Source organism: Sus scrofa, chromosome 18 (assembly GCF_054392235.1).
Source record: "Sus scrofa isolate SSC_HxYL_T2T_F1_AM1 chromosome 18, Sscrofa_HxYL_maternal_Yorkshire_Landrace_v2.0, whole genome shotgun sequence".
Taxonomy (NCBI): domain Eukaryota; kingdom Metazoa; phylum Chordata; class Mammalia; order Artiodactyla; family Suidae; genus Sus; species Sus scrofa.
In genome coordinates this window covers 48418105-48439804 of record NC_139400.1, presented here as the reverse complement: position 1 = coordinate 48439804, position 21700 = coordinate 48418105, and the positions used below count along the sequence as shown (strand labels likewise).

The following is a 21700-nucleotide window of genomic DNA, read 5'->3' as shown; positions in this document are numbered from 1 at the left end:
CTCACACTGCCAGCTCAAAGGAGCATGACGGAGGGGTTCCAGAGCATGAGATTCTTTGGCTTTTGATTGTAATCTCTCTGTCTCCTTCCTCCATGTGATCCTTAGGTCCTTGAGCTAGTTGAGGTCAGACTCTTTAAAATGCAAATAAAAGTAGTTTAACCCGTCATATGAACATAATAAAACACATAGCATCCCTACTAGAATCTCCAGGGATGCTCAAGGGGGCCTAATATTTTCTTTAGTCATCATCACTGGCTTTGTTTCTGCTCCGGCTTTTTTCTCTCTCTTTGATCCCTTCTTCTTCCTCTTCCTCCTCCCTCTTCAATCCTCCTTCTCTCTCCCCACCCCCATTCCTCCTTCTCCACCCTCTCCCCCTCCCTCTCTCTCTTCCCCTTCTTCCCCTTCCCCTCTCCTCTTCCTCCCCTGCCTTCTTTGTCAACATAATTTTGTCCTTTCAGGGACACCCCCCCTCCCCCAGTCTGTTCACCCTCTGGGGCTTTCATCAAGGCTTGCAGCAGATTTCACTGAAGGTTTGTAGTCAGCAAGGATGATTACTTTAAGGTTAAGGAGACGCACAATGAACAACATAAAATGAAATACCAAGCACCCTTTGTTCTTAAAAGCTCTTAGCTGTTTTGCCTTTAGGAAAACGTCTCTGTTTGTCTCTTTTATTTGGGCTCCAGCCTCCTATCATTTACTCCACACTCTTTCCTTGAATCCTCTGTCTTTTCCTTCATATTTTGCTCTCCCCAATTCCGAAGGATCTGTTGATTTATCTTTCTCCTTCCCAGCTTGTCACAGCCATGCCCTGAAGTCTTTCTTTCTACAACCAAATTGGCAAACGAAGGTATCTTGGTAAACTAAGGCAGCCTTCTCCTCTCTGATGGATTCTGCTGCTAACTCTTCATCTAACAATGTTTGCTTTCCTGCTACATGTACACACACACACACACACACACACACACACACACACCCCTACTTATAAAGCAAATATAAAGGTACTATAAGAACAAAGAATTGTTGAAACATGACTGAGTAAAGGCATTTCCACTGATGTGTGTGCTTCTTGGGTTGGCAGTGTGTGCTTGTGCCCCTGAAATAGAACTAGCCAAGTCTCCGTTCTTGAAATCATCAGGCTGTGGGTCCAGGTGGAGGCACTGTTCCGTCTAAGTGGGAAAGTCATCAGAGGTGGTGTCCTTCCAGGCCTGGCCTTGAAGATCAGTAGGCTTGATTAATGCTTTGAAGCTGGTATCGTGGATGTGCTGAGTCAAGTCGGAGGTTTCTCATATGAGCAATGGCTATTGTATTGAATGCAGATTTTTCTGTCCGTTTGTGGTCATAAGACAAACTACAAAAGGAACGGCAAGTCTTAGGAAACTTGAAAATCAAAATTCTCCCAAGTGAGACCTTTTTTAGTTGGGCTAAACCCCAGCGGAATAATGTGGAAATGGCTTAAATTAGGCTGTACACGGAGTCTCTGCACCACTCATGAATGTTTTATCTTATTTGGGGCCATGATGATTTTAGGATTAAGGTAAGATTTTCTGTTCTTTGAGAATAAAAAGAAACATATTCACACAACAGAAGACAGAAAGGGAGAAAAAGGAAACACTGCATGCTTACTTCGACTAATTAGGTTTTTGGCTTATTAGACACTGATTTGCTGTTCAGCTGTTCCCTTGATGGGGATTCATTCACACGACATACCTCTGCCTTTTGTATTGCAACTTTTTTCTTCTTTTCCTCTCTTTTCTCATTCTCAGTGACAGCCTCATCAGAGGTTGTGTACACAGGGCACCCAGTGCACTTCTTACGGTGACACAGCCCAGGGTCGTATTTGAATTGTACCGTCATTAATAATGACAGTTCTTATTATCTGTCACTTATTGGGGTGCTTAATGAGTACTAGGCTCTGTATTTTTTTTTTTTTTTGGTCTTTTGTCTTTTTTGTTGTTGTTGTTGTTGTTGTATTTTTAAATAAAATTTACATTTTCTAGAGGGATAATTCAAGCCATTGGTCACATTTGTTCCAAGTGTAACCTCATTGAAGAGGCCTTTCGTTCAGCAGTCTACTGATATATCACTTCACCAGTCCAACCATCTAGCCTTCCATCCATGCCACAGTGTTGAATCCTGTCATTATAGTAAAAGCAACAAGCTATGGGAACACAGCAAGAGGCTGTTCGCTCTAGGAAGTGAAAGGGCCTCTGAGGAGGCAAGGTGGAGTTCGGCCATGCAGAAGATCTGTTTTCGTTGGTGGAGGAGGAAGCTTGATTACATCTATATATCTGTTTATATCCTGCCATTTTCCAGAGAAGATTTAAGGCTACTTAAAAAATACATGAAACAGGGAGTGCTCATTGTGGCTCAGCAGATTAAGGACCTGACTTACCTCCGTGAGGATGTGGGTTCGATCCCTGGCCACCCTCAGTGGGTGAAGGATCTCATGTTTCCTCAAGCTGTGGTGTGGGTTGCAGATGTGGCTTTGATCCAGTGTTGCCATGGCTGTGCCTGAAGCTCTGATTCGACCTCTAGCCCAGGAACTTCCATTTGCCATAGGTGCAGCTGTAAGAAGAGAAAAAAAAAAAAAAAAATACATGAAGCACATGTAGATAAAAGAACAAAGGCAAACCGGGTCATCATAATTTGAAAAAAGCCTCAATTGAAGCAGTTTTTTTTTTTTTTTTTTTTTTTTTTTTTTTTTTTAACCGTTTCTTGGGCCGCTCCCGAGGCATATGGAAGTTCCCAGGCTAGGGGTCGAATCAGAGCTGTAGCCACTGGCCTGCACCAGAGCCACAGCAACGCTGGATCCGAGCCGCGTCTGCAACCTACACCACAGTTCACAGCAATGCCGATCCTTAACCCATTGAGCAAGGCCAGGGATCGAACCGCAACCTCATGGATCCTAGTCAGATTTGTTAACCACTGCGCCACAATGGGAACTCTGCAGAGTTTTAATTCTTAAAGGACAGAAATAGATCTCTGATGGAATGATATAGAGGACAGTGTTTAAAGCAGTGAAAAATAATGTCACCCTCATTTTTGTAGTAAATTAAAAATATCTGCTAAGGGGTGTTTTTTATACTAGAATGTCTTAATACCAAGGTATGTTATCACAGAGGTGATTCTGATGTGCTGGGTGGCTTGCACACAGTGTTCTGATGCTTCAGGGTAACCCTAGGGCTCCCTAGAGGGAAAACCAGAGAAAGGATGAATTTTGTATTTTGCAGGTAATCCTCTAATTTAGTCTAAGTTCTTACAAATTTCAAGAGACTCAGGACCTGGGTATACACCCAAGAATACTTGTTTTTTGGAGTTCCTGTCATGGGTCAGCAGTAACGAATCTGAGTAGTATCCATAAGGACGCAGGTTCAATCCCTGGCCTCACTCAGTGGGTTAAGGATCTGTTGTTGCCATGAGCTGTGGTATAGGTCACAGACATGGCTCGGATCTGGCATTGCTATGGCTGTGGCGTAGGCCAGCAGTTATAGCTCCAAGTGGACCCCTAGCCTGGGAACCTCCATATGCCATGGGTATGGCCCTAAAAAGACAAAAAAAAAAAAAAAAAAAAGGAATACTTGTTTTAGTTAGAATATTGCTACTTGCTGGGTAAAAATACAGTCATGATGCTAAATTCTGTCTAACGATGAAAGAGTGTTTGATCGTATATTTCAGTATCAACATTGTAGTTAGAGACGGTGATGTGTTATCAGGAGGAGGCGTAATCGATGCCATTTGACGAGTGAACTAAGTGAGGCCTAGATAAATCAAGTTCGAGGTCACCAGGGAGTCCATATGCCAAGTCCAAATTTTAACTCACTGCCATCTTTTTAGGCAAGTTGGCTTCTTGGTGTGAGAATGAAACTAATGGTTTAATTCTACGTCTATGCTGTTTCCCAAGCTAGAGGTTGATGGTAATGAGAAGATAACATTTTTTTTTTTTTGACACCTGCTAAAAGTAATCCCAACAATTGTAATTCTGAGAGGAGCATTTAAGATGTGTTTATAGGAATTTCAGCATTTCATTGGGCCTTCTAATAAACAGAGATTGCTTTTCATCTTTTTACAGGAAGAGTATGGATGTAAATCTGATGAGTGATTATTAATCTATGGCTTCTCAACTTAGTCCTTAATTGAAATAATATTTCAGGGATGTTTTTATGTGCTCCAGGGAGTAGAACCTCAAATCCTGAAAGAAAGGAGGAAGTTGGATTGTACTCTTGATTGAGGTTGTTTGGCTCTTTGAATCGCCCATCAAGTCCTCACATCAGGGAAAAGCAGGCTAGTTCCACAGAGGTGTGATGCCGGTGAAAGTTTGGACCCCTGGCGTGTGGGGCTGGATCCTGCCTCTCTGTGCTTTTGAGTTAGCTTCACCCTTTATGCCAAAGGGCTTATAATTTCTTCAACTGAGATGCTATCTCATTAGTTCTTTTTGCTCATCCTAGTCCTTGGAATATCTTGACTCCTCCTGCCTCTCCCCAATGACACCCACTTTTCTGGATAATTTTGCTTATTCCTTAGGATACAGCTCAGGCATCACATCCTCCAAGAAGTCTCTGTTCACCTTATCCCCACAGTTCCCAGGTTGGCTTCCCTCTAGAACTGACCGTACTATATTGAAATCATCTTTGGTGGGTTTGTTTCCTCAGGAGACTGAGCTCCATCAGGACAGGATGCTCTAGGCATCCTGGTCCACTATGATGAACCCATCATACAGATTTGTTGAATTTACTGGATTCATTGCAAAATTAAAGTCATTTTAGCACACATGCTCTCAAGTCATGACTTCTGGGGATCCCCTGAGAGTATCTGACCCAAGGCTCTGTTTTGGGGGTACCAGATGTGCCTGGTCTTGTGAGCATGTTTAACGGTCCTGTGTTGTAACTGCTGATGATGAAGTGGGACGTCCCTGGCTTCTGTCTCGCTAACTCTATGCTGTTGCTTCCCTCCAGGTCAGAGGAAAGTGTTTGACCTCCCGTTTGGAAGCTGCCTCTTTCGCAGTGATGTCTACGACAACGGATCCTCTTTTCTCTATGATAACTGCACCGCATGTACCTGCAGGGTAAGGTGGTTCCAAGGGGCTGGTGTCTAACACCACCAGCATTTTGGTTTTTAGCATTAACATTCTGTCCAAACATGATAATGTGTTATTTAGGAGAAGGAGGTATATTATTGACACCACTTTAGGAGTAACATCATACTTCGAGGTCACAAGAAAGTTCAAACAGGACCCCAGTTACAACCCATTGTCATCTTTCCAGGACCAATAGATTCTGGTGGTGAGAGTAGACTCTGAGGCACTGTCCTTCCTAAGAGGCTTTCTAAAATCAGACAGTTGCATGTGGCAGTGTTCTCTGGCTCTGATTATTCAAGAGGAATTCTCTGACACCGCAGACAATAAAAAATGGCTTTAATCGCATTCAAGAGAAAAGAAAGACATGAATTCAGTGTTTATCACAAAAATAAACCCGTTTGGGAAGAGAGTGTTTGTGTTTTTCCTTGTACCATTTCTTACTTGAGTCACTGTGCACTTTTCTCAACCAGAAGTTTAGTGACTGGTAAAGAAAGAATTCCACTGCTCCAGAAATTTAAAGGGACACACACCACACATTCCTAGACTGTGCTTATGTGGTGATTCCTTTCTGAAACCGAGAGGAGACTCATTTATCTGGAGGGCTTTAGGATCCTTCATTAGCAAGTTAACCCAAACATCTGTGTGACACGGAGTTTAGAATAATACATTTTGGTGGTGATGGTTGTTGTTTTGTTTTTAATAGCCCGAGGATTAGAGAGGGAAAGAGGAGCTATTCTCAATGTCGGCTGTGAGTCAGTAGCTGGGATTAGAGTTCAGAAGTTCCTGATTACTTGAGGCATGCTTTGCTAAGTAGCACCCCCGCTTCAGGGAGGTGGCTGCACGAGGGCCGAACTGTCTGTTCCCTGGCACTGAGCAGCCAGTAATTCCGCAGCCCAAGAATACTTTCCCAAGGCTCCCTCCTCTCTTCCGTGGTTTATATTATCCTATGCTAAACATATAGCCACTCCTTCTGTTTGCCTTGGCCTCAGTTCCCGGGCTTCTCTTCCTCTCCAGGAATTTCACAGGTCAGTGCTTCCTCTGGGGATCCTGAGCCTTTGATGAAACACATCAAATTCCCTTTTCTCTTGATTGCAGGAAGACCAGGCATCCCAGAAATGGAAATTAGTTACGCGCACAATGTTTTGGGTCTCATTCTTTAGGAGATTCTTTGAGAGATGATTAGGCAATATGTCCCAGTACTCAAAAGAAGTATCATTAATACTGTTCCTTCAAAAGGTTGTTTTTTATCAGGACATGAGTTCGTGATCATTTTTGGGAAATTAGAGGCTGGAAGAATCATGCTACAATCATTTGGGATGATCGGTGTTGTTCTTTATCTGTGTAGAGCTTCCCTCTCCAGCATCCCCATTCAGTACCATGGCAGGTGCAGGAAATGGTTTCATAGTCCTCTGAACACAGTACAGTTTCAGGTCTCGTGTCTTCAGATTTGATTATTCCTCTGGCTGCAGTGTCCTCATTTTTAAATTTGATTGGCAAACTCCTCTTCACCCACAACAGGTGCCACCTCCACCAGTGAGGCTTTCCTGACCTACCGAAATAGGCCATTGTTCCATCTTCTCTGCTATTCCTACCCCTTCACCAGTTCCGTTTACCACATTATACTGCAGACTTTGTTCAGATGGTTCTCTGAAGACAGAGACACATCTATCCATCTCTGAGTTTTCACGGCTTGATCCAGTGCCAGGTGCATGATCTAATGGGTACTGTGCATGTGTAGTTAATGAAAGTTGGAAAGCCTGTCATGACGTGTGCATTGCTGGAGAGCTAGTGAGTGCCTTTGTTTTTCAAACTAGAAATGAAGACATGAGATTTGACTAAGGACTTTTTTTTTCCAGTTTATAAGTTGACTTATAATAGTTTCTATGTGCCAGGCACTGTGTCATGTACTTTACATATTTCATTTGAACTGCACAAAAAACCTGAGAGGTAGGTATTGTCACCCCCATTTTGAAGATGAGGAATCCAAGGCTCAGGGAGATGGATTTGCCAAGATAACACACTTAATAAATGAGCTGGCATTCTACTCTGGTCTTGTTCACTGTGTGATGTGGTTAGAACCTCAGAGATAAAGAATAACCCATGCCTTTTGGGGGAAGGATTATTTCATTGTCATACTACTCTTAGATGGATAAGTTAGTGGGAGTATAGTAGATGGTACCAGAATTACCTCTTGAGGTCATAGAACTGATGCAGACGCTATAGAAGTTCCATCAGTCAATGTGCACAACCTATATTTGTATGTGCTGCTCAGACGTGAGTCTCCCTGACAGCTTCCTAATAGAGTCTATGTGTTGAAGGGGTTTGGGCTCTCATTTCCCTGCCGCTGGTCTCGCACTAACTCGATACTTTGAGGACTTTGCCAACCTCCCCTGGGACCCTTCTTTCCTCCCTCCTGTCTCCTGCTAGGCTATGTAAATGGTTTGCTCTTACAGTCATTCCTCCTGACAGTCTACGCCAGGTGAAACTGCAGCATGTTGGCTGGGGACCTGGAAAAGTGTACTTTTCTTAAGCTGCTCAGAACTTTTCTTTAATGCGTTGAAGGAATCTGTAGGCGCGATTTACTTGCCTATTTTGTTCACAGAAGGCCCCTTCTTTAGAAATCAGGCCACACGCCTTTACGTGATAGATATAAACTTGTCACTTCGTGTTTAAGTGGCGTCATTTAAGGTCACACAGTTTATGGAAGAGTCCTAGAACCCAGGCTCAGCTTTGGAGTTGCCCATTCAGTTCCTTTGCAAACGCAGAACCCACTGAGGAGGACCGGTAGCTATGAATGTTTAGGCTTTGATCAAAGCCATACTGTCTTTACGTTGAACTCCTGGAAGGTGTCATAAAGCCGTGGAGGAGGCCAGAGGAAGCGCTGCTAATGAAGGCTGTGAAAGAGGCAAAGGGCAGGAAGAAAGAGGGAGCTGATGGCCCAGAGTGAGCTGGGCCTTCTTGCCACACATTCACTGAAATGCATTTTTTTTTTTTTGTCTTTTGTCTTTTTTTTAGGGCCACACCCGCAGCATATGGAGGTTCCCAGGCTAGGGGTCCAATCGGAGCTGCAGCTGCTGGCCTACACCACAGCCACATCAGCGCCAGATCTGAGCCACATCTGCAGCCTACACTACAGCTCACGGCAACGCCGGATCGTTAACCCACTGAGCAAGGGCAGGGACCGAACCCACAACCTCATGGTTCCTAGTCGGATTCATTTCCACTGCACCACAACGGGAACTCCTGAAATGCATTTTGAATGAAAGATTTATGACAACGAATTAAAATAAGGAATCTTCCAGAAATGTTTTCAAGCAGTTCTCCGTGGGTTGTTACGGGAAGGCCGGGCGGGATGGTTGGCAGACGTGGACATGGTTTTTGATTTCTAGTTTCCCTTTGGGCCCTCAGGACTCTACTGTGGTGTGTAAGAAGAAGTGCTCCCAGCCTGGTGGCTGCGACAGAGGCGAGGGGGCCTGTTGTGAAGAGTGCCTCCTGCGAGTGCCCTCAGAAGACATCAAGATGTGCAAGTTTGGAAACAAGATTTTCCGGGTACGTCACGAGCCAAGCTCATGGGAACTATGGTACAGTATTGTATGAATTGTGAAAAGCTCCTGACAAAATGCACTTTTTTGCAGGATTCCATATTTTGTGTGCATATACATATGCTTATTTATATTACATCATATATACCTCTATATCTAGAATCAACGAAACATGGGGCACAGAAGCAGCGGTTTGAAAATCTGTTTTTCCTTAGCTTTACTTTTGCTTTATAAAATATTTGAAACCTGTAAAACATGATTGCCTTTTCCAAATGTGGTGGCCAGTGTCTGGGGTCAAGCTAAGGACACGCCCTGGAAGGTGCAGCTGTGGGCGCCCGAATGCCCGGGGCATCTCCAGTGGTTGGAGAGGCTGGGTGCTCCTTGCCAAGTCCCTGATTTTTTTGGAATTTTCCCACTAAGCTACTTTTTCAAAGAGAGATTTTTTTTTTCTCTTTTGAAAGATGTTCTGGGGAGGGCGTTCATGGGGTCTGAGCAAGAGCAAACGTGAGAGAGCCCTGCCCCATCCAAGCTGGCGGGGCCGTCGGCTGCCCACTTCTGGTGTGTTCTACATTGTTTTCTTTTTCTTTTTCTTCTTTTTTTTTGTCTTTTTAGACCCTCGGCGTATGGAGGTTCCCAGGCTAGGGGTCAAATTGGAGCTATAGGCGCTGGCCTACGCCACAGTCACAGCCATGCCAGATCCGAGCCACGTCTGTGACCTACACCACAGCTCATGGCAACCCTGATCCCTAATCCACTGAGCAAGGCCAAGAATCGAACCTGCGTCCTCATGGATACTAGTCAGATTTGTTTCCACCGCTCCACGGCGGGAACTCCGACGTTGTTTTATAACAGCCCAGATGGAAAGTTGTGCAGTGACCATTTATTTTATCATTATTCTTTTTTGCTTTTTAATTTTTTAAATTTATTTCATTGAAGTATAGTTGATTTACAATGTTGTGTCAATTTCTGCTGTATGCAGTGACCATTTAAAGTCAGGATGAAAAGTATTGGCTTTATCCAAGGTGCTGCCCACCTCGTCTGCTTTCCCTGGGGATGGAGAGAGTCTCTCTGTAACTGACGATACCCGTGAGAATGGAAACCCTCAGAATCAAGTCAGATGTGCAGGCTTCTCAGCCAGACTTCCTTTAGCAGGTCCATAAGAAGACCTGGTGTGTCACGCTGAAAGGAAGGGGGTCATGTGTGTTGCATTTACAGCAGGCTTTCATTGCCACCCACGGGTCTTCTGTACACAAAGTCATCCTCTGTCTCCAGAGTTGGCAGAAGCAGTGGATTCACCCTTCTGATCATGTTGTGAGCAGAGGAGTTTCTAGGCTCCTTGCAAAAAAGTTCCTTAATTTAAGTGAAGTAATTTACGGAGGGTCATCCTGGAAACTCCAAGAGTCCTAGCCATGTGCACTCAGAGAATTTGCAATAGTCGGATGCCTTTTATTATTATTATTATTATTATTATCATTATTATTATTTTGCTTTTTTAGGGCCACACCTGAGGTATATGGAAGTTCCCGGGCTAGGGGTCTAATTGGAGCGGTAGCTGCTGGCCTATACCACAGCCACAGCAATGTGGGATCCCAGCCTCCTCTGCGACTACACCACAGCTCATGGCAACGCTGGATCCTTAAGTCACTGAGCGAGGCCAGGGGCTGACCCTGCGTCCTCATGGATACTAGTTGGGTTCGTTTCTGCTGCGTCACAATAGGAACTCCGGAGCCACTTTAATAAAGACAAATACAGTCAGAGAAATAAAAGGCACTAGAGAGTAGATAGTCTTTAAAATACCTTCCAGAAAATGAGCAGCAGAAGGAAGAAGAGTCAACATCAAAGATCTGAGCTGGTTTTTCTGTTTTTAATAACATTTGCCGCTCAGATCCATAAGCCCAGAAAGGAATCCTTGTTTTGTTTTCAGGCCTAACTCTGTTGTCTGAATTCTCTTTCCTCACGAACAAGGATGCACATTCTTGCATGTTCTCCGGAGGTACACGGTTTCTGCAGCTGGGCATTTGGCATTTGCTCTTGGAGTTTCCTGTTTGGGCTCCCCATTTTCAGATGGCTTGCTGATCAGGTGTCCGCCTGGCATTGGGAGTCATATGAATTAGCCTCTGTCCTTTGCGTGTTCGTGCCCCATGTGGGCCAGAACCATGTCACATCTGGAAATAAACTAACCACCTCCGGACATCTCAATTAACTGCTGGTGCCTGGAATAGCTCAAACATTTCAGTCCTGTCAAAAGGGACAATTAGACCCTCGTTGTTGCATCATGTATGAAAACTCTTGTTTGTCTCCCAGGGTGAAACTAAGTAAACAATGCAAATATGACGTGGTTAGACACACAAGAATTCTTTTGCTATTTCCCCCCCCCCGGGGGGGGAGGGGGGCGAAGGGATAGGATGCGCGTGCGCACACACACACACACACACCCTCAAATCTCATCTTTCTGTCAAATCAGTTAGGTGAGATAAACACCTCAGAGTACCTTAGTCTAGTGACGGCATCCATCACTCAGGGTAAGAAACGCTTTCCTTGACAGACGAACCCCAGTCTGCTGGATTAGCTCCTGTCAGCCCCCAGCTGATGGCAGAATGCTGTGCTCTCTCCTGTAGGATGGGGAGATGTGGTCCTCTATCAACTGCACCATCTGTGCTTGTGTGAAAGGCCAGACAGAGTGTCGCAAGAAGCAGTGCGTTCCCATCAGCAGCTGCCCTCAGGTAGGTCTGCAGGTTGGCTTCCTCTTGACCTGAGCATCTTGAGAACCATCCTGTGTGTGGCCTGGCGACCTGCCATCTTCTGAACCCAGAGTCCAGATCCTCCAAAATGTCCAGGTTCTCAGAAAGCCACATGCCCCTTGCAAAGCTGCCTCCTTCTTCTCTGGGTTCCCCCCCAGATTCTAGCCGGGGGTGACAGTAGCTCTCACCCACCTCTGGTCCTCAGTCTCCTGTTTCTCACTGACCTCTCCCAGCTCTTTTTTTTAACGTCTCCAACCCCTGTTTGATCTGCTCCCACTATTTCTTTTGCTGGGCTTTCTGTTGAGCTTCAGAACCATCTTTTGCATTTTCCTCCTTTCTCTCTCTCTCTTACATCAGAGTTTTCTTCCCTTAGCCATCCAAAGGAATATGTGTTGTTTAGTAATAAATTCCCCAAGAGTTTCACCTGCCACGCAGCACCCTCCCACCCCTTCTCTAACCCTGGCCAGTGTTGTAGTCCCAAATGAAAGAGCGTCCTTATGGAAATAGCTCTTTTCAGAAAGCCACAGTTCCAGCACGCTGAATAAAGCAACCATTATCTTCCAAAGCGTGAGATTCATTGAATTCACCTCAGCAACTTGAAACCTTTCAAGGTTTTATGCATTTTGGGAAAATGTCAAGCCTATTCAATACTTTCCAGTGAATGAAAAAAAATGCATCCATGTATTCAGGACATGTCTTCCCTTCTCGGTTATAGACAGCTTTTAATTTTATTCACATCTGTTATTATTATAAACAAAAAGTTGCTGTTTTTACTTGAGTGCCAAATGAGGCACAAAAAAACAACAGCTGTTGCTATTGCACAACTGAATAAAGGGGGGAGAGAAAAAAAGAAAAAAAAAACCCTAATTAGTCTTGCTTTAAAAAGCCTCAGACATAAAACTGAAAACCTCCCATAAAAGAGAAAAAAAAAAAAAAAAAACCAAGATACAATAAGGAGACTTGAACATGGTCTGCTTATAAATATTCATTGGGAAAAATGGGATCACATCATTTCTGCCCGTCCTCGGGGAACCCTCGCTGCTAATGAACTCTTGCAGCACATGTTGGTAATAATGGGCTTCCTTATTCTGCAAGACAAAAACAGAGCCCTCTGCCAACCTGGTGGCTCGGGTAAGCAGCCTCTGCAGGCCGGGCTGGAGTTTCCAGCTTTGCTTGAGTCCAGCCACTTGCGTCGGGGGTGATGGTTTTCCTTGTCCTCTTGCTGTGGGGAGGTCAACGCTCTTTCTTTCAGCAGCATCTCATTAGCAGCTCCTCTTTGTCGACCGACCGTATTTGGGCCGGAGCATCCGTCCCTCTGGGCACAGCCTTCCACCCCTCCCCTTGTCAGAGCCTGTCAGTCAGTGCCCACCTCCTGCCTCCGGGGCCACCTTGCTGTTTCTAGGCATTTTTCCAACCTTTCCTCCAGTTCACACTTTCTGTCCTCAGGGGCCAGCACCAGCACTTTGGAAGATAACTTGGTTGCAGCGTGGAAATCCTGTTAAGCACTTACTTCGCCTCCCGTGCATTGTCTGGGGAAATTAAAAGGAACATTGTTTCGGAAGAAGCAGACTGTATTCCTGCTCTGCCTTTCCTGACTGCTACCCATTCTCTTTCTAGAAGCATACCTGCCTTGCTGAAGAAGGACCTTCTGGTGGGATGCCCCACCCCTGATAATCCCCCAGAGACAAAGGAGTGCCTTTTGTGAGAAGGACTGAGGGTTCCTTTAGGGTCAGGGTTCTTTTGACACTGTTATCTCGTCATTATTAGTATGTATTGAGACTTTCTCCTCAGCCACAGGACCAACCTCATTTGATGCTGAGACCACCCCTCTGGGGTGGGTGCTGTTACAAGACCCTTCTAACTTACGAGGCTACAGCATGTCCACAGTTCCACAGCAAGTGACATGTTACTCAGGACCAGGGACTTCATAGCTTGTGCTTGATTTAGTCCCTACCTAATTTAGTGACATTACCAGCCTCACTCTCTCTTTCTGAAGAAGGAAGATGGCCGTTTCTGTCGAGGTGCAGATGTTTGGGGATCATACAGGCCCCCTTTGCTGGGGCCTTGGTTTAAACAGCTCTGCTCCATTTGGATAGAGCACCTGATGTTACACCCTGGGGCCGTCATTCCATGAGCCTGAGCCAGCCTCCTCTGGCTTTGTCCTCAACTGCTGTCAGTCATGAGAAGCCAAAGGAGATCTCTGTGCCAAAAAGAAGCAAGTGACAGAGCTCTTGATAATGAAAATGTCATGATGCCCCAACCAGGGGAAGGCTACGTAGGACGGACTTTGAAGTCTCAAACTCATCATAGCCTTTAATGTACCATTTTAGGCTTAGCTGATGCAAAAATGAATCTGACTCAGTTCTAATTCTTCAGTTATTAACTAGCTTTTTTTTTTTTTTTTTTTGGTTAGTATGATTTTTTTTTTTTTGAGTAACTTTGAGTACCTAAATCTATCCTGGATGCAATTGACAGGTAGTGAACACACATGTGGCTTTGACACAGGCCGTGGGTCCCCTCTCTTTGGTCTTTGTTTCCTTAGTTCCCTATGAAGCGGAAAAAGGAGCAACAGTAATTAGAAGGTTGTTGTGAAGCATGAAAGAGATCAAGTGTGAAGAAAGTAACAACATTATTCTAGTGTATAGCAGATATACAGTAAATATTAAATTCTCTTAATGATAAAAGATGAGAGAGGATAAAAATCTGGAGTAGAAACAGGCTGGCCTATCAGGTCATTCAAAATTAAATTTGATCTGGGGTTCTACCACTCTTGTGTGACATGAGGTCAGTTTCTTCATCTATAGGAAGGAAAACGCTCAGCTCGTAAAGTTCTTGTGCATCTTCATAACAAGGATTATAATAACATAATATGAATTAAATCCTACGATGCTCTTCATATTAATTTATTAAGTCCTTCCAACTCACCTGGTGTTGGGTAACTTAAGGAAAATAAGTAGTAGGATGTTTGTTGCGTAGCACGTGCTCTTCGTCCACGTTTGTTTCCTTGAGAGTCCGTTGAGTCAGAGATAAGACAGTGTCACTCTCTGGTAGGGTCTTGACCACATGCTTCTTCCTTTAAATGTTAAGCATTAGAAAACAGTTGGAAGAAATGCCATATAGGAGATTACACTGTATTTCCAGAAAGGTAATGGAAAATTACTTAGCATTTCAAAACCCTCAGCTTCATTGGCTTTGACTGCATAATAGTGACTTCACCGGGATAGCACACTGCTGTCTGAAAGAAGAAATTGGACTGAGTTGCATCTGTAGCACAAAGATTGTTCATATGCATAGACCCAAGCTTGGGTTTCCACTTATTTGGGGGTACCCTCCAGTAAGCAAAGACAGAACCAAGGCATGGCACGGATTGGTAGGTTGACAGCCAATTCCCATTTCTGTGTGTGTGCACTTGGTCTCTAGAGGGCTGGATTTGGGTACCAGGGCAAAGGTGGAATCCAGGCCATTTCCCTCCATGTGAGAAAAGTCACACCAACGAGCCCTTTAGAGATTATATTTCTCAGAGGATAAAAACAGGAAGGCTTTCTCAATGACTCTGTCTGGCCGTGGAACCTGATACTTGAAACTTCATTTTCATCACCATCATCACCATCTGGGCAGTGAGTTCAAATACAGCTTGGACTGATTTCATTGGTTTATCTGATACTAGATTTTTAAAAAAAAGAGTTCTGTCCTCAGCAGACCCTGTTTCTTAACACTAAATTCTTCTTTGTTTTTCTTTTGATTAGGGCAAAATTCTCAACCGGAAAGGATGCTGTCCTATTTGCACGGAAAGTAAGTTTACTCCATTGACAATGTGCTCTTAATAACTTGTTTTGCCTTTTGTAGTGCAACCAGAAAAAGGGTGGTGTTGGTTTTCAGCCTGTTTTATTCCTGTAGATGTAAGATGGGATCATCTCACCTCCCTCCAGACAATTTAAGTCAGTGGTCATCCTCGCGCAGAAGCGCAATTGAGGCAAGTGGTGAGGTTTCCATCAGGATTTGTTGCTCTTGAGAAATTTAGAAGATAAATGATCCGATGAGGTTTTAGGAAGGACCAGATAACTCGATGATAAACATTTTAACAGCTAATAGCATTTGCAGTCATAGTGGCCAACGCAAGGATGTCCAGTAAAACCAAAGATGATATATAAGCTAGGAGAGATTTTCCTCCTCTCATTATGAAGCCAAACAGCTGCACTTTGTCCTCCCACACCTGTCCTTGTTCACCATTTCACCTGGGCACGTCCCGCGTCGCTGTTGGTAAAGAGAAACGAGGCCGTTAGGCTGGCAGTGGTTTGACCATCCTTTTATTTTTAACTGAGTTCCCGAAAGTTCTCCCCAACATGGCCTGTTCTGAAAGCCATCTGGGCCTGTACTACCCATCACACAGAAACATAGCAACAGACTTAATGTCATGCCCAGATCTCTTAGCAAATCACCGTTTCAGTCCTCCTCACATTCTTGGGGTTTTGAGGTAGTTTTCCGAAGTGTTTCATTGAAGAAGGCTTATTCATAATGTCACTGTCAAATTAGTTCCAAAGTATGATAAACAGGATTAACCAAGCCATGGAATCTATTAGAAGGTATTTTATGAGCCCTTCAGGCTTAGAGAAGTGGGCTTTGATGACAGTTGAAAGCAGCTTTCACATGGGAACAAGTTGTTTATTTCATGTGTCTAAAATCAGAGTCTATATTGTAAAGCGTTATCCTGGTTCTTCTTTTTGGACAATGGATACATAGGTTCTTTATATATATTACCTTATGTACATATATTACTGTACATATACACACATATTCTATTTTTGAGACCCAGAGGCATTAAACACTTATATACTATTCACTGTGAAAAGTGCTGGCTGAATTCATGAAAATTAAAGACTTAATAAAATTTTTTCTTTAAAGATAATGAATTTCATAAAATAACTCAAAGCAGTCCAACCAAGTAAAACTTCGTTTTTACTTGGGAAAATTATGCAGGAAGAAGAATTAGCTATGATTAACACACTCGTTGGTTTTAAAACATGTGTATAAGCTATTACATTTAATCATCTTCCCAGAGACTCTCTGAGGAAGTTTGTTTATGGATGGTTTGGAGGCTGCTCCCAGCTTAATTCCTTCTTGGATGAGCATAGTTGCGTCGAAATTGATGAAGTTTTCCTCTGTATCCATGTTGATGAAGATGTTTGCATTTCTCTAGAAAGTAGCTCCTAGTTGAAGCAGACAGACTTCCACTGAACTCCTCAGATTTTCTAGCTAACCCTTTCCATGTGCATGAGCTCAGAAGGGTTACTGTCCATCCCTCTGCTTTCAGGTGGGATCTTTGCTGATCAACTTAATGAAAACATATGGCCAGTCTTGTACAGAAACAGTCTAAATCCTGAATTATTTGCCTTTATGTTACAAGCATCAAGAAGGGTGATTATTGGAGTTCCCTGGTGACCTAGTGGTTAAGGATACAGTGTTGTCGCTGCTGTGGCTAGGGTTTGATCCCTGCCCTGGCACTTGCATGCCTCGAGCATGGCCAAGAAAAAAAGGGGGGAGGTGATTATTGAGATCGTTCAAAAGAGAGCTGCATTTCATAATTAGTTTATCCACCATGGGCTAGCCTTTCAATATATGGAATACTGGTGGCTTATAGAAAAGAAAAAAGGAAAAAAAAGAAGAAGGGAATGACAAAAACAAATCTAGTCTTTAACTGGTCATTGAATATTTACTGTACGTATACTGTGCATTGTAGTGTAAATATAAATATACATGTGGATGAGCCCATGACTATGTCACTGAGAGAGGCAAGTGGCAAGGGAGAAGCCACCCAGCTGGCAGGACACCAGGGAGATTGCGCTCTGTGCACCTGCGTCCAGCAGGTCAGTGTGGGAAGAGCCCAGGCATGTGGTTTTTGGTCCAAATCGAAATGATATCATCAGATGGCGATTTCTCAATTTCCTTTGGTGTTCTTTCCATCTGTTTGCTCTCTATTGCTGTCCAGCGGTTCTTCCATCAGTGCTATAAAACACATTCTATTTGGAGAGGTTTATTTGTTCAGATTGAGTTATGAGATGGGATGATTTCCATTTTTTAAAGCAGTGCCCAGATCTTCAGAGCACATTCAGGTAGACTAAATCTGCTGTCCTTTAGCCGTGGCCTAAAGACCTCCTATTTTGAAATTCCTCTGTCATTCTATCCAGGATCCAGAACAAACCCTTGAGCTCATTTTTTTCCTCCTTTGTCAATTATGAAACCTCTTCTGATATATGAGTTTCTAAAGCAGACACATGAAGGTTGAAGTGCAAACTAAGGCTCTTATTTTCTAAAACCAGAAGCATGAACGATTTCTGCCTCATTGAAACAACATCACACATGGATATACATACCCCATTAGTTACTACAGAGTTTTCAACCTCAGTATTATCGATAGTTTGGCCAGGTAATTCTTCGTTGGGGCAGTCCTGTGCATTGCATGATGTTTAGCAGTATCTCTTGCCTGTACAAACTAGTTGCCAGTGGCAACCCAACAATATCTCCAGACATTTCCAGATGTCTCCTGGGGAGCACATCACCCAGATTGAGAACCATTGCTACTCTAAACAGGGGTAACAGCTAGGTGAATCCAGAAATAAGCACCTGTGGTACTGGTAACAGTAACTTGACCTTCAATCTAGTAATTAGATGAAGTAGGAGGGTAAAGTGAGGCCGACCTTTTGCTGATGTAAAAAATAACAGACCAGAAGCCTTTGGATTTAATGGAATGTGTTTCTGTATTTTCATTGCCTAGACCTACAGAAAAATTATAAAGGCATAATTATATCTCTGTTGATTAAAGGCACCATCTTTGCTTTAGTTTCTAGGAAGCTAGAAATAAATTTGTATCCCATCTCTAACAGCACGTGGTTTTTGTATAATAAACTTTCTCCTGACTTCATCCAATATGTCTACTGCCCTTACGGGTTTTGGATTATTTAGTATGTATGCTTGTAAGCTACTTTCCAGTCCTGTTTGGGAAGGAGGTAGGAATAAATAATCAGATACATATGTCACATATATTCACATACATACGTATATACGTCTATATATGCATACGTACATACACAGATTGGATTGGTTACATAGCTTCAAATCTAAAACTTTCTTTGCTTATGTGCCTAATTAAATGAGTACTGCATTACTTACAACAGTGACATTGCATTGTCTGTTTCTCAAATTCCACAGAATTCCTGCTTTATTGACTGGCTTAGTCCATCTTGGTAGTGTTTGGGGCTTTCTCAGGCCTCTGAAAGGAACAGGGAAGAGAAAATTTGAAGCAAATATGTAGAACATTTTTCGAGGTTTCTCTTTGCAACCGTCAGTGATAACAGCAATTTGTAATTTTGTTGGTAATAAGCAATAATTGAGGCACAAAATAGTTGTATCCTGTATATATAGTACAGTAGTCTTTGTAGGGTTGGTCTGAAAGGCCAATGATTATCTTATAAAAAAAAAAAAAGTCTTCTTAAAATCAGGCCTGAAGGAAGTATGAAAGGGATTACTGTCTTTTAATAACATGGGCCATTCTCTTTTTCCAACTGAAAAGAATTAAATTTGGCTTGGGTGATTTATTTAAAATAAAATATTTGAAGCTAGCTAAACAAACTTTATAAAGCTCTGGTGCAGATGCTGTTTCTTGAAAAAGTATGAACTATTACCTAGAGAGCAAGCCCCGCTTTCCCTGAGCTGAACATCCTGGGACCGTGAGTTGGGTGCCAAGAAGGCCACTGTCTTTTGTGTGTGTGTAGCATTTGGTTTGTGGGAAATGTTATCTTCCCCTCTGTTGGCAAACAGTAGGTGGAATCTTGACTCAGCCATCAGCAGAGACCTGAATCAGATAAATTCTTTGTTGGCGGAGTGTCTGTTTTCAGATATGGAGATAGTATTTAGTGGCAAAGTTTTCACTGATAAGAGAGGGGTGTGTGGGTGTGTGTGTGCCTAGAAAGAGACAAGGAGAGATTGATTTGAAGAAAGAGTTTAGGAGTTCCCGCTGTGGCGCAGCGGAAGCGAATCCAACTAGCATCCCTGGCCTTGCTGTGGCTGTAGTGTAGGCCAGCAGCTGTAGCTCCGATTAGACCCCTAGCCTGGGAACCTCCATATGCCGCACCCCTAAAAAATACAAAAAGAAAAAAAAAAAAGAATTTAATCTCCTAACTATCCATAAGACCTGAGGCAACCAAAGGCTATCCAGACATGGATGCCCAGCCTCCGGTCTCACAGGTTCATTAAGCTGTGCCTGTAGCCACATCAGTCGTAACCATCAGAATCCCAACCCCAAAGGAAAGTTCACGATTACATAACAGAGGAGGGTAGAGTATACTGAGCACAGATGTGCATTTAATTGAACTAACCTCCACTGCACGTCCCACGTCCCACAAGTAACAGGAAATATCCGATTTCAGCAACTCAGGGTGCGAGGAGGCTCACAGTTGCCAGGTAACTTTGTAAAACCCCCAAGGGTTAGATTTCCAGCTGTGCACAGCACTAGGGTGCCTGCTGCCTGAAAGGGCCCCTGCCTGCTGCATGTCCCACCATGGGCAGGCACTGTGGAATTGCCTGGCCGGTCTTGGCACACCTTTCTTAGGTCTCTGAGCATGCCTAGAGCTATCTCCAATTAAAGAATTGTTGTAGGAGGGGAGAATGCAACAACAACTTAATGAAACCATGACCTAGGCCCCATTTTTATGAGAAATCTCCACTGACGAGGTTCTGCACTTTCGTAATTCTGTGTGTGAGCAAGGTTTCTGGCCTCCGAGACTGTAAGCAACTCCAGGTCCCTTAACGCCAAGAGTCTGTCCTTAAGTCAGGAAAGTGAGGAAATCTGAAACCTGAGCTCAAGATGCTTGTAGAATAAGAATTTGTGGTGTTGACTTTAGCCCTGCCGAGAAGGTGTTAAGCTAAGTGGCCACTGAAGTTTCTGGGCCAGCATCTGGAGGTGGGTTTGTCACTGTTCCCGAGGCTCAACCAGCAGACAGGGTGGCAAATAAAATCCAACTGTACCACACGTGGTGGCTAGGAAACCCCACACAGGCAGGAGTGGCTTTGGAAGGGTATGAGGAAATCAGTTTGTTTTGTGTTTTATGTCCTGCTCTGTTTTAAGGGATACCATTAATTTAAATTTTCTGGCAGCAAATTGATGCAGAGTTGGAGGAGGTTATTAGGTGTCATCTTTTATCCACCATCTCTTGTCAGTTTCTGCAGGATGTCTGTCGTTCATAAGTTCTGACTGTTGAGGTAACACGCATCATCATTATCATCATCGCCGTCATACAACAATAATGGCAACACTCGCCACAGTGGTAGCAGCTAATATTTATTTAGCATCTGCTGTGTGTCTAAACACTGTCTCTCGGGCCCTCTCATTTGATGTTATTTGATCCTCACAGCCCTTTTATGATCAAGGAATTTGTTATTAGCTCCATTTTAAGCTAAGGAACTGAAGGTTAAAGATTGAGAAGGATGTCCATGGTGAGTGATGGAGCCTGAAGTCCTGCAAAGAAGTCTGGCCCCAGGGCCAGGGATGGAATTTTTACCATTGACCTTGTCATTTTGCGCAGCTGGACAGCCGGTTGCAGTAAGGAAGGGAAGAAAAGGTCTGGAGGGTTTTACAACTGGTGGAGATGAGAGATTGGAGAAGAATATTAGGAAGAGTCTCCAATTTAATGGTGTTTCCTTTCACCCCACCCAGGAGGAAATGTAGACTCAAGTGCCCACACTTTTCATCTACCTGGTGACACTGTTGCCTTTCTGCTCAGGTTTAGAGCAGCAATGGTTGTTGTGCTCTGGGCTCACTGACAAATCAAACTGACTTGGTTTTCCATGTCCACTCATTTTTCTAGGTATTTTTTTTTTTCCTCCTGGCAACTTAGGGTTGAGGTATTTCCAGCAAGAAATGAAGATCTGTTCAAATTTTCTTACTTACAGTAATAAAACACATGTGAAATTTGGAATAACTGTGTATACATTCCATCAGGAGTGAAAAAGAGCTAAGTTGCTCTGCCAATTGAGCTTATCACATGAGCATCATGGAATTGTGTAAATGAATGGACCTTAAGTATGAGGTCAAGCTGCCTACTTCCTAGGTGAGGAAACTAAGGTGCACGGTAGTAATAACTGAAAGAGCCTCCTACTCCATTACTCATTCTTTAATATCATACAGTCTCCCTGGGTTTTAGCTTGGGAAAGTATTCTTAATATAGATACACCATTATTAAATCATTCAATTGAAAGTTATTTTCTGGAGTTCCCTTCGTGGCTCAGTGGTTAACGAATCCAATTAGGAACCATGAGGTTGTGGGTTCGATCTCTGGCCTCCCTCAGGG

The 21700-nt window shown here is 43.5% G+C and overlaps 1 protein-coding gene across 12 annotated transcripts in view; it reads left to right on the top strand.

Annotated features, from left to right (window-relative positions):
* Window positions 1–21700, top strand: part of BMPER (BMP binding endothelial regulator) — a 247149-nt gene that overhangs the window by 135613 nt on the left and 89836 nt on the right. For all 12 annotated transcript variants that reach the window (XM_085005869.1, XM_085005875.1, XM_085005872.1 and 9 more), the window contains 4 exons: window positions 4953–5062; window positions 8483–8623; window positions 11235–11339; window positions 15104–15149. In XM_085005869.1, the coding sequence (XP_084861995.1) occupies window positions 4953–5062; window positions 8483–8623; window positions 11235–11339; window positions 15104–15149 (402 nt within the window). The remainder of the gene's footprint in view (window positions 1–4952; window positions 5063–8482; window positions 8624–11234; window positions 11340–15103; window positions 15150–21700) is intronic.